The 16358-nt window shown below is 42.3% G+C and overlaps 1 protein-coding gene across 1 annotated transcript in view; it reads right to left on the bottom strand.

Annotated features, from left to right (window-relative positions):
• Window positions 1–2303: 2303 nt before the first annotated feature.
• The window catches only part of YAP1 (Yes associated protein 1), a 154532-nt gene continuing 140477 nt past the window's right edge, over window positions 2304–16358 (bottom strand). Inside the window, exons 6-7 of the mRNA XM_019524163.1 lie at window positions 6922–7034; window positions 2304–6329 (exon numbers count right to left, since the gene is read on the bottom strand). Coding sequence (XP_019379708.1) covers window positions 6091–6329; window positions 6922–7034 — 352 coding nt within the window. The 3' untranslated portion in view covers window positions 2304–6090. The remainder of the gene's footprint in view (window positions 6330–6921; window positions 7035–16358) is intronic.

Below are 16358 nucleotides of genomic sequence, written 5' to 3'. Positions count from 1 at the left end.
CTGCATGGCAGCTCCTTCAATCTTGCAGGTTCCTCCATGCACCCCGCCCACCCTAGCCACTGATTGGCAGAGGGACCCTGCTGCTCAGCACCTGCTTCTGATTGGCAGGGAGGCAAAATCACAGCGCTATTTTTGCCTCCTGGCGGGCCAGTATCAAGTGATGGGGCCACTGGGACCCCTTGCCCATTCAACAGCAGGAGGCAAAAATGGTGCCAATTTAAAACGGTGGTTTTTGCCTCCTGGCTGAACAGGAGTGAGTGTCGAGGCCTCTTTGCCAATCAGCAGTGGTGGGGGAGGGAGAGGAGGAGGAACACATGGGGAAACCTGCAAGATTAAAGGAGCTGCCATGCAACCCACTTCTGCTGTGAATTCGGTAGGTCCCTACTTATGAGTAAAATCTACACACAATAGGCCCACTTTCAAAGCATGCAAGAGGGCTAAAATTTTAACCTCCAAACTTACAGGGTCAGAAGCTTCTAGGTCAACAACCTTAGCTTTTGTATATGAATTTGCCACATGCTGAAAATGAAAGGCATTTTTCTTTTCTGGTGATGTTTAAAGTGGCACCTTTAAATGGTACCTTTTAAGCATCAGACACAAATATTAAAACAGAAAGATAGCTATAATTTATTATAACAGCAGGAGTGCAAGAGATTGTAATTTCACAAGTACAAAGGAAGTCTTGAAGGTGTGATGAGGTTCCAATAAGGGCTGTGGGAAAACAATGTGTTTTTCATTTATCATGATAAAGCTCCACTTTCTCCATTTTAGATTTAACTCTTGTTTAAAAGAGTAGTGGGTTATATTGATCTCACACTTGAGAGAATTCATGTGAGAACTGGAGAGGGAACTGAAGGCTGCAGAAGCAATGATTTTTTTTTTAGGAGCAATCAAAACAAAAACAACAAAAAAAGGAAAAAAAAATCTCCAATTAAAGAAGGAATGGGGAAAACCAAAATTGAGTTGTAGAATTGGTACCATATTTCTTACTGAGAGAATATTTTAAAGTAGATGCAGGGAAGGAACAAAATGCATGGACCTAACCATTTTTATTGGGAAGAGTTTTTAAACTAGGCTAAGTAGACAAAGGCTCCTAACTCAGCAATCTTATGTCTGGTATAAAAAATAATACTATGATCATATGTTTCATAAAGCTTTTTAAAAACCATGAACGACCATGAATAGTTTTACTCCAGATTAGACTAACACTCCTCTCTTTCTTTAGCATTAAATAACCATGTAATTTTGCAATTGAAAGTGCTGTGCTTTGTTAGGAACTCTTGAAGAAACCCTGAGCTATAGATTTCTTTTCAGTGGCCCATGGATATGATATGAAAGTATGATAATTATGATATAGCCTACCTTGTCTCAAATCTTACAAGGAAGATTTTTTTTGCCCCAACACAAACTTGTCCAAGCAGGTAACGTGTGTAACTGCAATAGAAGACTATGAAACAGGAAACATTTAGAATCACAGTTATTACTGGGATTTAAGACCTCGTATGGCTTTTAGTGAAACTTCAGGGTCAGTAAGGGTGCTAGTTTGGACAACAATCTCCATAGGTGACGCCCAAGCATGAGACAAAACAGATTACACACACACACACACACACACACACACACACACACACACACACACACACACTCTCTCTCTCTCTCTCTCTCTCTCTCTCTCTCTCTCTCTCTCTCTTTTATGCCAAGTGGTTTTGCAGTTTGTTGGCTTTACTAGTTTAACATCTTTAAATTATACTGATGCTTCCTAATTTTGATCCTTTTACCTAAAGACTTTAAACAAAAGGGGGAGATAAAATGGGGTGACACGCTTTTTAATTTTCCAAATGAAGCTCTACCTGCCTCCTGTTCACCACAGCATTCAGAGATCTGCAGATCTCCTTACATTACCTCAAACAAGTCTCCAGAAAAAATAGGGATTTGGTGGCTCACAGTTCAAATTTACCTTAATTTCTCTCTTTTTTTTTTTTTTTTTTTTACATAACCCTAGGCAAAGACCATTTAACTTCTACTGTCCTGTATATTTGCATGTTGAAGGCTCAAAGACCTCTTGGATGCATTTTATTTCACATGAAATAACACAGCAGCTTTGTTCATTTTCTAGTATTGAAAATATGCTCAAGCCAATCTGCGTCCCGTCTTGCACTGCTGTGGTATCTTCTCCCATGCTATAGTTGTGTGTCATTACTTTACAAATAAATAAGGTAGGTTGCTGCTCTGAGCACATAAAACCCGCTTTTTGTGCCCCTCATTGTATACTTTCTTCTGAATTCAGAACTCAGAACCTGAAATTGAAAATTGAGAACATCTTTATTGATAAATCTGCCACACAATGTAGACCTAGTTAGCCAAAAATATCTACTATGTGGGAAAATTCTACGTGGGAAGATTTTAGGCATTTCTGAAATTAAATATAACATTTCTTATAACAGATAAGCTTCTTACCAATGGTCACATAAATGGTCTTGCTCTATTAGCTGTACTGTTTTACACAAGTTACATGAAGCCTAGTCATTTTCTCCCGAGTCTTGTGAACATACAGGCACACATTGGAGTGATAAGCACTCGTCATACCAGTGAATTCACTGGGTGTACTCAGAGCCTTAAAGTTAAATGCAGTTTGCAGGACTGGGATACATGATTACAAAAACTACTATACGGTAGTGTGAAATAGACAATAAAAATGTCATGAAAACTGCAACAATTCAGTGAGATTGCCTAGAAATCAAATTCCTTTGCATCCTATTAAAGGTTAACAAACAAACAAGGTATTTTAAGCAGAAAGTATATATTTATACCACATGAAACAACTCCAAAAGTATTACATAAAGAAAAATAATGTAACAGAATTTACTTAGGTACCTAACGTACAGGCATGCTCGTATCTAAAAAGTAACATTGGTAACTAATATATATATTTCTGACAAGGGTGCATTTAAGAATTCTCTAATATAGATCATTTTAAATGTGGAGAGTATTTCTTCAAGATACAGAAAAACAAATCATTATTTTACACAGGCACACCTGCTATTTGTATAAAAACATGCTTGCAAGTGAAAAGTCGCCTTAGTACTAATTCACCAGATATGCAAAAGCCAAGTAGTGTTAATTGTATTGAAAAGGTCTCTTCTCCTTTTTGCACTGGTGAGCACCAACACTGAATGGTAGAATTTTTGATCTAGTATGATTTACTTGACACTGTAACCTATTCCAAAGCAGCTGTCCTGCCAAGGTACTGTACAGCACAATAGGGATAATATGCCTCATCTGTATTCTGCACACAGTACAGTTAATTCTAGAAGCTATAAAATTAGGACAATGATTTTGTTTTGTTTAAATATATACATCAATCAGTATAAAATACTAGCAAACACTTTGCATTTCAAACAAATTTTAACCACGTCATCAAACAATGCTTTTACAGAATAAAAAAAATCCAAATCAATTTCAACTGCTAACGGTATAGCATCTCTAGGTTATATTTCCTAACAATGGAAGAGAACGGAAGTGTCTTAAAGTCTATTAAAGAATCACAAAATAGGATTACTGTTAGAGCAATTCAAGAATTCCCAGTCAGTACCTATCCTACGCAGTGCCACCCAAATACAGTATAAGCCATTTTAGTGTTTCTACTATCAAAAGAAAACAAAGGTCTGACAAACACACAAAAACAAGGAAAGAAACCTAGTCATCCCTGTGATATCAAGGTACAGTATGTCAGGAGTTTGCACTTAATGCATAATATGTACCATTGTGCTATTATACTTGGATACAACTGGTTAAGTCAGATTGAAATGGGGAATAAAGCTCTGAACTTTCCTTGCTTTTGTGGGTATATATCAGACCATTCAAGTTACTCTTCAAACCTTAGTGTCAGTTTTTTTAACATTTTTTTTTCAAAGTGGAGGGAAGAAGGATGGAAGAATTCTTAATGCAAGTATAAGATACTCCTATAATCCTAAAATGGATATAAATACTGTTTTAAGGGCTAATGTGTCATTGCACAATCTATGTGGCCTGTTAATCTGTGGGTTACTGGTGTAGCAGAATGTATTGCTGTTGCGGACATATTAGTGGGAAATTCATTTAAAATAATATTCCACAACACACCACTTCTGACTTAGCACATTCTGATTATTAAAAACGTTATGAAAAATAGTAAACATGCACAAATAGTGGCAAATTTTAAATTTCAATTGCTGCTGCTTTTGTTTTTTAAAATAAAATTTAGAACTCCAAAAGCAGAGAGCCTTTTTGTGTTAACATTTGTAAATGATAAAATAGAGCCATTTCAAATTCTCGTCACGTAGAAAACCTGAAGGATAAAACACTTAATTCTTGGATTTCTTAGTTTACTCCTATAACTTAAAAATAACTGAGTGCCTTAAAAACGATTGAAAAAAATTCTTCCAAGCAAAGAATTGTTTTTTCCATATATCTACAGTATTGCTATGGCCATGATATAAATCCTTGATAATAAGGACTGACAATGGGACTGACAGACCTTTAATTAAAGAGGTGCTATCTGATACCACTATTTTTTAACCCAAGAACTACTTCATAGCTTATACTGAAAGTTTGATTCATGCTCACTTTGTTCATTTAAAAATACTCTTTGGAAACAGTGTCAACTCCTGCAGATAACTCAGTGTTACCTTTATTTTAACAGAGTAAGTTGTATGTCAGTCATTCATCTCTACCCCATGCTAAGATCTACTACTAATATACACTTCATTACCTGCTCATGTCACCATCTAACACATATCTTTACAGTCTTCTAATATAGTGTCCAGGGCTTATTTTTCACTAACAGTCTTACCAAAGCTTTAAGTTTTTTAGTTTAGTGTTTTCATTGTAATGTAAAGTGAGATGATAGTTTAGACTATTTTTCCATGCTACTTAAAAGGAGAACTTTTCACTAAGGTTTCTCCTGAAGATTTTACTTTCTTAAACTCAGACATCAAAACTAAAAAATAAAACCAAAGAGATTAGATAAAACAGTCAATTAAACATGTAGTGTACAGGCTTGCTACTTTAAAATGCATGATAAAAGTTTCGATACAGCACACAGAGCTACATTTTACAGTGGCACAACCAGATTCTAATTTCAAATTCTTGCAAGTAGGCATGAAAAATAAGCCACTGGTCATTTATTCTAATGATTACATTCAAAGCTAGCCTTTAAGAATAAAAGTTACAAGCAAAATAGTTTCATGGGCTCACTATCAGGCTACAATAGACATGTTTTAGGGTATAAAAAAGCAGACAATTCAGATTTAAATAAGACTGTGAAATCAGGAAATTTAGATTTCACTATTTAAAAAAGCACCTACAATTACTTCCCAAACTATGGCTAAAATTAAACCAACTAACAAAAAAATCCTAGTTTTTGACAGACAAAAAGTTTGATTAAAGTATGTGGCAACAATAAAAATTCGTATGTTACTATACGACTCATTTACTATACCATAAAATATGAACAAGAGCACTTTGTGACTAATGGAAAAGCTAGTAGTAGCAACCACTTATTGTCAAATCATCTTCAGCCCTTCTTTAAGCTTTATCTCCAAATCAGTATTGACTTCTTTTGACCAGATACATCATTTTTGGCTTGTCACACCAGTAAGTCATGTTTTACCACTTGCCATAGGCAACAGAGGAGATAACTAGCTGAGCAAACTACAAGCGGTGACATGCAGAAGTTAACTCACAAATCTGAGTACTGAGATAAAATGATATGCAAGCGCATATGAGGACAAAAGGAATGGCATTCGTCATCCAAATAGGCTCATCACCCTCCACCCCATTAAACAGTAGTTGCAACAGCAATAGAAAAAGACCAAAAAGATGTCTATTCTTCAGAGTCAACTGTGAAAGAGGTCAGCAATATATAACAGCAGCAATGGATAAGGAAGAGCAAAATATTGGATGAAAGAAATCTTGTTGAATATTTGTTCATTTACTTTTTCTGACCACAAACCAAATGTTTGCCACACTGGTTTGTTATTAACTTCAGGTACAGATGTCCTATTTCTCCTTAGATCCTTCACAGATTTGGATGCAGTCTTCCTGAGGCCTCTATAACCAAGTAAGAAAACTCTCTTTATCTAGCTTGGTGGCTGCCAGCACAGATTCCATGTCATTAAGGATGTCAGAACTCAAAGCCTCCTGCAGACTTGGCATCAGTTCCTCTCCTTCTATATTCATCCCATCTCCTTCCAGGGTCCCAAGGTCCACATTTGTCCCTGGAATGGCTTCAAGGTAGTCTGGGAAACGGTTTTGATGGGAGGGTATGTTACTTTGGCTGATACTATCACCTAGTATAGTACAAAGCAAGACAGACATTAAACACAAAGAATTGTAGATGTGAAACTTACAATGAGGACAACAGATAAAAGATTTGGTCTTGGTCATGTTACTCATGTAAGTGATCCCATTAATGGCAATCTGGCCAGTCACACATGGCAAGCAGAACTTGACCCTAAATGTAAATAAAACATGCCTTTTCTTCTACTGTCCTATTCACTGAGCATTACCCCATCAATTGTTTACAGTAGAGTGTGTGTGTGTGTGTGTGCGCGCGCGCTCGCACATGCACATTATAGTATACTTGAGAAAATAAATAGATGCTGTGCAGAACAACCACATCTTGTTCTAAGTGAAGTGATATTCTAAGCAAGACTTAACTAAGTTTTTGTTCTTAGTTTAGTATAAACAACTCTGCTAAAAAACCTTAATGCAGATTTAAAACCCATTTAAGCACAAGAGATATATTGCTTATGAGTGTTTTCTATTCAGACAGAACTTTCTTTTTTTTTTTCTTTTTTTTTTTTTTACAAATATTTTCAATAAACAAAGGAAAACAAATATATATAGGAAAATGCATTAAAGGTGTAAATAAAAACAAACCTGTATCCATTTCATCAACGCTGTTCAGGAAGTCATCAGGGGTTCTGGGTACACTATAACTGCTCATGCTAAGCCCACTGTCTGTACTTTCATCTCTGGAGTGATATGTTCCACTATAATAGAAGAAAATAGTTAAGTGAAAATTGAGGTCTGAGCATTTCAAAATTACACCTAATAAAAACATGCACCTTTTCAGATAAGCTCAGTGGATTTGGTGATATAACATAATGTGTTGCCAAACAGACTACTGTATCTGGTAGGTGTTAGCTGTTATTTGTCTACAAAGCTGGTAGAGTAAGACAAAGCTGTCACAAAGGCACAAGAAAAAAACTAAGTCTGAAATGAAATAAATCATTCCTTTATATAACTCCTTAACATATACATCATTTTCTCGCATACAGCACACTCCCAAATAAGACACAAACCTTGTTTTGGGAAGGCAAAATGAAAGGGAAAAAACAATTTTCCGGAGCCACTGCTGAATTCTGACTGCATGGCTGAACCTTGATCAGTGCTGCTCAGACAAAAGCTACAGCTTTAACTCTCTCACAGCAGTTGCCAGTCTGGCAGCAGCTTTTGGCTGCAATATAAGAGCCTACATAGTAGCTAGGACCCTTATATCTCATCGAATAGGACAGACAGGACTGAGGAACAATTATAGGAACCCATAGAGAATATTCATGTGCCTGTCAAGTTAAAAGCCTTCCACCATGCCCACCCCCAAAAAAAACAGGCCCCGAGGCATCTGGGGGTCATTTTCATGGGGTAGGGGATAGTGTCAGGACCCCTGGCACTCAAACCCAGATCTTCTGGGATTGTGGGCAGAGGCCTGGGCTACAGCACCATGAAGTAGCTGGCTGGGTGCTGGGCCCAGCCTGGGCCCTCCCACGGGGTCCCAAATAGAGGATCATATATGATCCAGGGGGACCAAATGGAAGCCCACAAGACCCTGATGGGAGGGCAATAAAATCCTTCCACTTACTGCATGGCCCTGTCCCTGCAACAACGCTTCCAGTACCTCTGTGGTGGACCTCTGTCCAACTCCATTACAGGCAGTCCTCAGACTTACAATACAACTGGTTCTTGAAAACAGCGTCTCAAGTCGAACCGTTGCAACTCAGAACCGATTTTCCCAAAGAAAACAATATTATAAATGGGGGATTGGTTCCTGAACCAAGGCCCGATACCCCTATTTTCACCAAAAAATAACCTAGAATTTTGTACTCAATCAATTATAGATGAGTAATATAGCTCCATTAATGTATTTATATTGTAAACAGCAATCATACTGATTTAGAAGGACTTCTTTGAGGTGACTTTCCTGGACTTTTTGAAGGGCTCCTGGCTGGACTTTTTCATAGATTTCCTAGACATTAGGAGCTGGAAGGGATCTTGTAAGATCGAGTCCAGCCCCCCTGCCATAGGCAGAAAGTCAGCTGGGATCAAGTGACCCCAGCAAAAAGAGTCCAGAGAAGGTCCTTGCACCACCTCTGGGGGGAGTCGGTTCCAGACCCTTGACACTCGCACCATAAAGAACCTTTTTCTTTGTCTAGTCTAAATCAGTCTTTAAGGAGTTTATGGCCGTTAGACCTTGTTATGCTTTGGGGAGCTCTGGTGAACAGCTGTCCTCCCAGGTCCTGATGTACTTCTCCTATATAGCTGTAGGCCTTCTCTTTTCCATAATGAAGAGTCCCAGGTCCCTCAGCCTCTCCTCATATGGCCTGCCTTCCATGCCTTGGATCATACAAGTGGCTCTCCTCTGGATTCTCTCAAGCTTTTCCACATCCCTCCTGAAGCGGGGGGCCCAATACTGGATGCAGTACTCCAGCTGTGGTCTCACCAGGGCTGAGTAAAGTGGGAGGATGACATCCCTGGTTTTGCTTGAGATGCATCGGTGGATGTGCGCCAGAGTTTGGTTTGCTTTGCCAGCCACAGCATCGCATTGGTGGCTCAGATTCATCTTGTGGTCAATCAAGACTGCCCCCCCTCCCCCCCAAGTTTCTTTAGGTCGTGGTGCTTTTTGAAGGGTTCTTGGCTAGAGTCTTTTCAGGAGTCTTGGCTGCAGGTTTTTCTGGAGCCTTGTTTGCTTTCTTAAAGAAAGTGTCCAAGTAAGTTTGGACAGATGTTCTCTAGGGAGATAGGCAATGCAGCGAACTTGTTCAGTGGCATGGCGTTGCATCGGATCAAGCATTGTAAAGTTGAAATTGATGTCAGAAAGCTGCAACAGGGCATCAATTTATAAATGTTGTAAGTGCAAAATGCTGTAACTTGAAACCATGTTAGTCGAGGACTGCCTGTTCTCCTGGTACTGTCTTGGACCCTCCAGCCCTGCTCCAGCACTGCCTATGGCCTTGCAACCTGTACCTTGCCCCTCCCTACATCATCCTCTTTATTGGACTCAGCTCCTGACTTTTGGCCTGGTCTTGACCACAGATCTGCCTGATCCTTGCATGAGCCATCAGATTTGGACTGACATCTGGTACTGTGACCCTCACCTTGGCTTCTAGACCTATGGGATTGCAGACCCTCAGTTTCTGAGCCTTGAACTCTCACATCCAAGTCATACCTGTGATACAGGCCCTGAGTCACCTATTTAGCCCCAAGCAGACCCCTGTTGTCATCTTAGCCACAAAATTAAGCTTAGTCTCATCACTCCCAGTCTTGGATGGTTACACTTCTTTGCAAGCATCTCAAGAACTGACTGACATTAGTGCTAACTGTTGGATCCATACAGCAAGAATGAGGGGGACAATGACTCAAAAAAGAAAAAAACCCCAACCATATCCAATCACCATTGACAGTAAGCCTGCAGAACTCCTTGCCACAAAGCAAGAGCAAGCCACACCCTTGGCAAATCTGTCTGTCTGTCTCTTTGCTGGTCCCAGCAAACTTCATGGGTATGACCTGGACATGGGGGAGGAGAGTGGAGCTGGGCTCAGAAACCAGGGGTATAAAATACTGTATGTCCAGAAGCCACGCTAGAGGTCATAATACCAGGGTCAGTCAGAATCTGATGGTTCATGCCAGATCGAGACAGCTCAACTACGTTCAAGGTCAAGCCAGAGATAAGGAGCCAAGGAATCCAGCATGCAGGATGAGGGAGGCAGGAGGGAGGTACAGGGGTCCAAGGCTAAAGGCAGGGAGAGTCTAAGGCAGAGGGCAGACAAGAATAAAGCAGGATGGTCCAAAGTAGAAGCAAGGCTGGAGCAAGGCACACAGGAGGCAGGAGGGTCTGAGGCAAGAGAGGGAGTACTGGAGCCAGGGAGTGCTGGAAGTGTTGTTGCAGGGACAAAGCCCTTTGGGAAGTTGAAGGGTTTTGTAGCCCTGCAACCAGGACCTTGTAGTTACCACGGCTTCTCCTGGGTCACATGATCCCCCACCAAAGGCCCCAGGCTGGGCTAGGTCAGCACCCAGCCAGCTACTTGGTGGTGTTGCAGATCAGGCCTCAACCCATGAGCCTGGAAGGCCTGTGTTCAAGCCCCGGGGGTCCAGACAAAGTCAGCTTCCCTGCTTAAATGACAGACCCCAATTTTGGGGGACAGATTTGGCGAGGGGGAGGCAGGATAGGTATGTGCACTACACGAGTAAATAGGATACTACTTTTGCCTTTTCAACAGGCACTTTTTTAATGAGATATTCACCGTATTAGTTGGTCATACCACCCGGTTTTTAGATCACATTATCTGAGGAGACTTCATGTGCTCAGGCAGAATACTGTGCACAGTTTGCAAAGCAAGTATTTTGTGTTTAAAGAATATTAGAACCACCAGTACAAAGCTAAGTAGCCAAAAAAATAAAACCGGTGGAATTTTGGGCACAGAATAATTGAAAGTAAAAGGTTAAAACCCCTATTAATGTTAAACATATTAGAAACTAAGGATGTAACTAACATTTAAAAATACCTGTTTAACTTCCTCTAATTCTAATTGGCTAAAGGATTAACCAGTAACTTAGTAGCTTGGACACAGCTGCTGCTGGGAGCTGCTCCCAGCTTCTGGGGCCCTTTGACTAGGGGGAGGGGAGGAAGCTACAAGCCCAGCCAAACAACACAGCCCAGATGAAGGCCTGGGCTGGGAGGGAGGAAGCACCTGTGAACCAGCAGCTAATTGCTTACTGATGAGTCATTAGGCTGGTGTTTGTCTCTTAGGCTATGGGCACCAGTGCCCCTCCCTGCTCCCTGCATTGCTGCCTTCTGATTCCTGCTGGGGAACTGCATGACTTCTCTTGCCCCTTCCCTGCCAGACTGCACCCATGCCGAGGTAAAGGATAACAGGTAAGCTAACCAGTCATCACTGCACTTACCAGTTACACAGCTGATTGTTTAACCCAGAGGTTCCCAAGCCCTGGCCTGCGAAGGGTTGGCTGCTGGACCAGAAGTCCAGAAGTGACCAGCATACTGCGCATTGGTAGTCAACCCTTTTTTATACGGAGTATTATACCCTTTTTTATACCTGTCACTTCCGGACTGCAGTTTGCTGGTCCGTGGTCTAAAAAGGTGGGGAACCACTAGTTTAACCTTCTGCAACCCTATTAGAAACCCAACATTTTAATGACTATCTTGAAAACTGTAATCAGTTGAATGCTGACAACTCTTCATGTTACACACACATACACCCCAGAACCATCCTTCAGGTATGTTCAGAACTATCTAGGTCAGTTATTATCAACAGTTATGCCTCAAAATCCTTTTAAGGATGCTGCAGGGCACCATACAACATTAGCACTGTTAGGTGTGCAAAGACCTATACACAAACCTATGATTTACAACACAAACCCAGAGACTTCAAATAGAAATCTACAATGTCAAAAACATTCTTCCCTGCTCTGGTCTTTCTGAGTTCTTTGTAACAGAAAAATTACTGTATTTTTTTTTTGTCGTTAAAAATGAATGGATATTAAGAGCTGGCATTTGCCGAGAGGTGCCTTGAGTCCAAGAAGGTTGAGAACCACTGACCTAGTTAGATAACAAGTCCTTTGCTGTAGTGCACACGGTTTGTTGGACCAGCACCGGAGAACAGCACATCCTACATGCTGAAAATCCTCCCTTGTCAGCATGTTCGTATAAAATAATGCTGATGTATGCTTTTATTGAAAGCAAAACTGGAAGGAACAAGATTCAAATCAAAATAAGAATTAAGGGAAACTTAAAGTCAGAGACTCCAAACCAAACATTTGAATTAGCCTTCTACAATACAGCAGAACATTATGCACTTAAAAAGAAATCTCCCCAGAAGTCAAAACAAAACTCTACTGCACAAACAAGCACTCCCTCTGGGAAAAGGAAGAATCATTTAGAAAACAGGTTTGGAAGGGACCTCAGGTCATTCAGTCCAACTGCCTGCTCAAAGCAGGATCCTAGTCTCACAGAATCACAGAAAATCAGGTGTGGAACGGACTTTAGGAGGTCATCTAGGCCAGCGGTTCCCAAACTCTGACACTGCACACCACCAATTTAAAATGATACAACCTTAAGTACCACCAGCAAATTTTTTTCATATAAAGTAATTATAATAAATCTGTTAACACGTACCACTGACAGGTTATTTGTGTACCGCTGGTGGGACGCGTACCAGATTGAGAACCATGGATCTAGTCCAACCCCCTACTCTAAGCAGAACCATCCCCAAATTATATCATCCCAGCCACAGCTTTGTGTAGCCCGGTCTTAAAAACCTCGAAGGATGGAGATTCCACCTCTCTGGGTAACCTGTTCCAGTGTTGTACTACCCTCATGGTAAGAGAGTTTTTTCTAATATCTAACCTATACTTCCCTTGCTGCAACTTAAGACCACTGCTCCTGGCTGCCTTTTGCCACCACTGAGAACAGTCCGGCTCCATCCTCTTTGGAACCAACCATCAGGGAGATGAAGGATGCTATTAAATCCCCTCAGTCTTCTCTTCTCCAAACTACATAAGCCCAGTTCCCTCAGCCTCTCTTCAGAAGTTGTGTGTGCCAGCCCTCTAAACATTTTCATTGCCCACTACTGGACTCTCTCCAATTTGTCCACATCATTTCTGTAGTGGGGGGGCCCAAAACTGAACACAGCAAGCCAGACGCAGCCTCACCAGTTCTGAATAGAGGGGAATAATCACTTCCCTCAATCTGCTGGCAATACTCCTATCAATGCAGCTCAGTATGCAGTTAGCCTTCTTGGCAACAAGGGTACACTGTTGGCTTACTGTCCACTGTAACCCCCAGGTCCTTTTCTGCACAGTTGCTGCCCAGCCAGTCAGCCCCCAGCCTGTACCAGTGCATGGGATTGTTCCATCCTTAGTGCAGGACTTTGCACTTGTCCTTGTTGAACCTCATGAGAGGTTTTTTGGTCCAATTCTCCGATTTGTCTAGGTCTCTCTGAATCTTAAACCTACCCTCCGGTGTATCTACTACTCCCCCCCAGCTTGGTATCATCTGAAAACTTGCTGAGGGTGCATGCTATGCCATCTTCCGGGTCACTGATGAAGATATTGAACAAAACCAGCCCCAGGACCAACTGCTGGGGCACTCCACTTAATACCAGCTGCCAACTGCACACTGAGCCATTGACTATTACCTTTTGAGCCCGATGATCCATCAAGTTTTCTATCCCCCTTACAGTCCATTTATCCAACCTGTACTTCCTTAGGTGCCTGTAAGAATGTTGTGGGAGACCATATTGAAAGCCAGTCAAAGTATACTATACCCGTTGGTCTCCCCACATCCACAGTGGTAGCCATCTCATCATAGAAGGCAATCAGGTTGGTCAGGCATGACTTGCCCTTGGTGAATCTATCCTATCCTATCCTGCTCCTAATCACCTTCTCCTCCAAATGCTTAAAAATGGATTCCTTGAGTATCTGCTCCATGATTTTTCTAGAGACTGAGATGAGGCTGACTGTTCTATAAGTCCCTGGATCCTCCTTTTCCCTGTTCTTAAATATGGGCACTATATTTACCCCTTTCCAATTGTCTGGCACCTTTCCCGATCACCATGAGTTTTCAAAGATGATGGCCAGTGGCTCTGCAATCACATCAGCCAACTTCCTCAGCACCCTCAGGTGCATTGCATCCAGGCCCATCGACTTGTACACATTCAGCTTTTCTAAATAGTCCTTAACCTGTTCTTTTGCCACAGTTGGCTGCTCACCTCCTCCCCAAACTGTGCTGCCAGGTATAGTAGTCTTGGAGATGACCTTGCCTGTGAACACTGAGGTGAAAAAGGCATTAAGCACTTCAGCTTTTTCTGCACCCTGTCACTTGGTTGTCTCCCTCATTCAGTAAGCAACCCACACTTTCCATGATCCTCCTCTTGTTTCTTGTTATCATCTCCACCTGAACCATCCCAGCCAAGTGTTTGTCTAACCCGCACTTAAAAACTTCCAGGGATGGAGATGTAACAACCCAAGTAATCTGTTCCAGTGCTCAATCAAAATTTAGAATGAAGCTGAACACAGTCAGACAGTTTTATCTCCCTTATTGTAATTTAAGACTGTTACTTCTTGTACTGCCCCCCACTGGCTTCAGAGAACAATCAAACTCCATCCTCTTTACAATAGCCCTTTCTGTATCTGGAGACTTATTATATCCACCCCCTTCTATTTCTCTGAATCAATAATCCCAGTTCTATCAACTTATTTTTACGCCAGGTTTTCTAGACCTTTTATCAGTTTTGCTGTATTCAAGTGCAGGGGGGCTCAAGCCTTTGCTTGCGGAGCCAGTGCATCTGGCCCACTGGTTCCTTACAGCACGAGAAATTCAGTGGGAGGCACCTATGGCAATTAACACTGCCTGTCCTGCCCCTCTTCCAATCTTCCAAGTCCGTTGCAGCTGGACCATGCCTCCTTCCACCCCACATACTCAGATTGGGGCTAGGCTGTGCCAGGCCCCTGCCCCCTCTATTTAGTTGGATGGGGCTGGGATGCCCCCTGCCCCTTCTGCACAGGCAGTTCAGGCCCCACTGCACCTGCCCTGTGCCCCAGATTGGGCCCATCAGTGGAATCTTGTCCATGGATGGGCTGGACACTGCCCATCTAGTTCATAGGGCAGAAATCAGGGGAGATGTATAGGGGTGCACGTGCATCACCTGCAAAAAGGTCCCTGATCGCCGCTGCTGGTGGCGCCTGTGGGTGGTCACCAACCCATGGTCGGTGCTTGCCGCCCTGCCAGTAGTGTCTGCGGGAGCTCCCAGCTCACCGCCACTGGACTCCTGGTGCTGTGTTCCTGTTGCCAGCGGTGTAGCCGTGCCCCCTCAGCTGCCTGGGGCACATGCCGTTCACGGCAGAAATGTTGAGCGCCACTGCTCTAGTGGCTACTGTCCATCTTTTTTCAAGTGCAGTACCCAAAACTAAACAAAGTGCTCCAGATGAGGCTTCACCAGTGATGAATAACGGAATCACTTCTCTCGACTTGAAGGTGGTGCCTCTGTTGAGACTTCTCCACATGCTATTAACTTTGTTTTGCAATAATATTACACATTCAATTAATTCAGTTTGCAATCCACTATAAACTACAGGTCCTCTTTGGCAGTACTGTAGCATAGCTAGTTGCTTCCATTAGATATTTTGAACTTGACTGTTCTGTCCTAAAAGCAGGACTTTTCATCTGCCCTTACTGAATTTAATCTAATTTATTTCAGACCAAACCATGTATAGCCTGGTTAATCATATAATCTAAGAAAGTACCAGAAGATACTCAAATAGTTTGGTGACAGGGCTGGTTTAAGAACCTAGGCACAACTGAATCACAGTGGGCATTATACCTCTAGGCCATGGGTAGGCAAAACAGCTGGACTCCATTTCCCAGCAGTCTGCCTGGGGCGTGTGGGCAGCGGATTGCAGCTCTGCCCTGGCTCTGGACCACGATGTCACTGCCACAAGATCCTGCCTGCAAAGCAGCTCCCTGCCCAGCCATGTGCCTTGCCAGTACTGCTGGGGCTGGTCTCCATAGAAACCCTGACCCTGCACTGTCACTGCCCTGCTGTTCCTGGGGTCTCCATGGAAACTGGATGCAGGGACGCAGGCAGGGGCTGCTGGGAAATGGAGTCCATCACAGGCTTGATCTGGCCCACAGGCTAGACTGTCTGGCCCTGCTCCAGACTCAGAAGGAACATTAAGTGAGAGAGAGGGGAGAGAAGGAGAGTGTGTCATTTGTGGAAAAAGGAAGGAAAAGAAGCACCAGTGTGAACTGGACTGGTAGAGTGCCAAAAGCTAAAAAAAAAATAATGTAGGTTATCATGAAAGAATTAATGAGTAAGGATGAAGAAAGTCTCGATATGAAACGGGGTACAGGTTGTAGCTGCATTGGTCTAAGGACATAAGTAGGTATGAACTGTGGTTGCTCAGGGCTGCAGGGGGTGGTCAGGAAGGCCGAGGCAGAGATGGAACTGGGACTAGCTACCTGGATCCAGGACAACAAGAAGTCCTTTTTTAAATACATAGGGGGCAAAAAGAAGGTACCGGTT

This window comes from Gavialis gangeticus, unplaced genomic scaffold (assembly GCF_001723915.1).
Source record: "Gavialis gangeticus isolate Ggan-Ray unplaced genomic scaffold, GavGan_comp1, whole genome shotgun sequence".
NCBI lineage: Eukaryota > Metazoa > Chordata > Crocodylia > Gavialidae > Gavialis > Gavialis gangeticus.
Note: the sequence above shows the minus strand (reverse complement) of the source record. Positions and strands in the feature narration are given on the sequence as shown.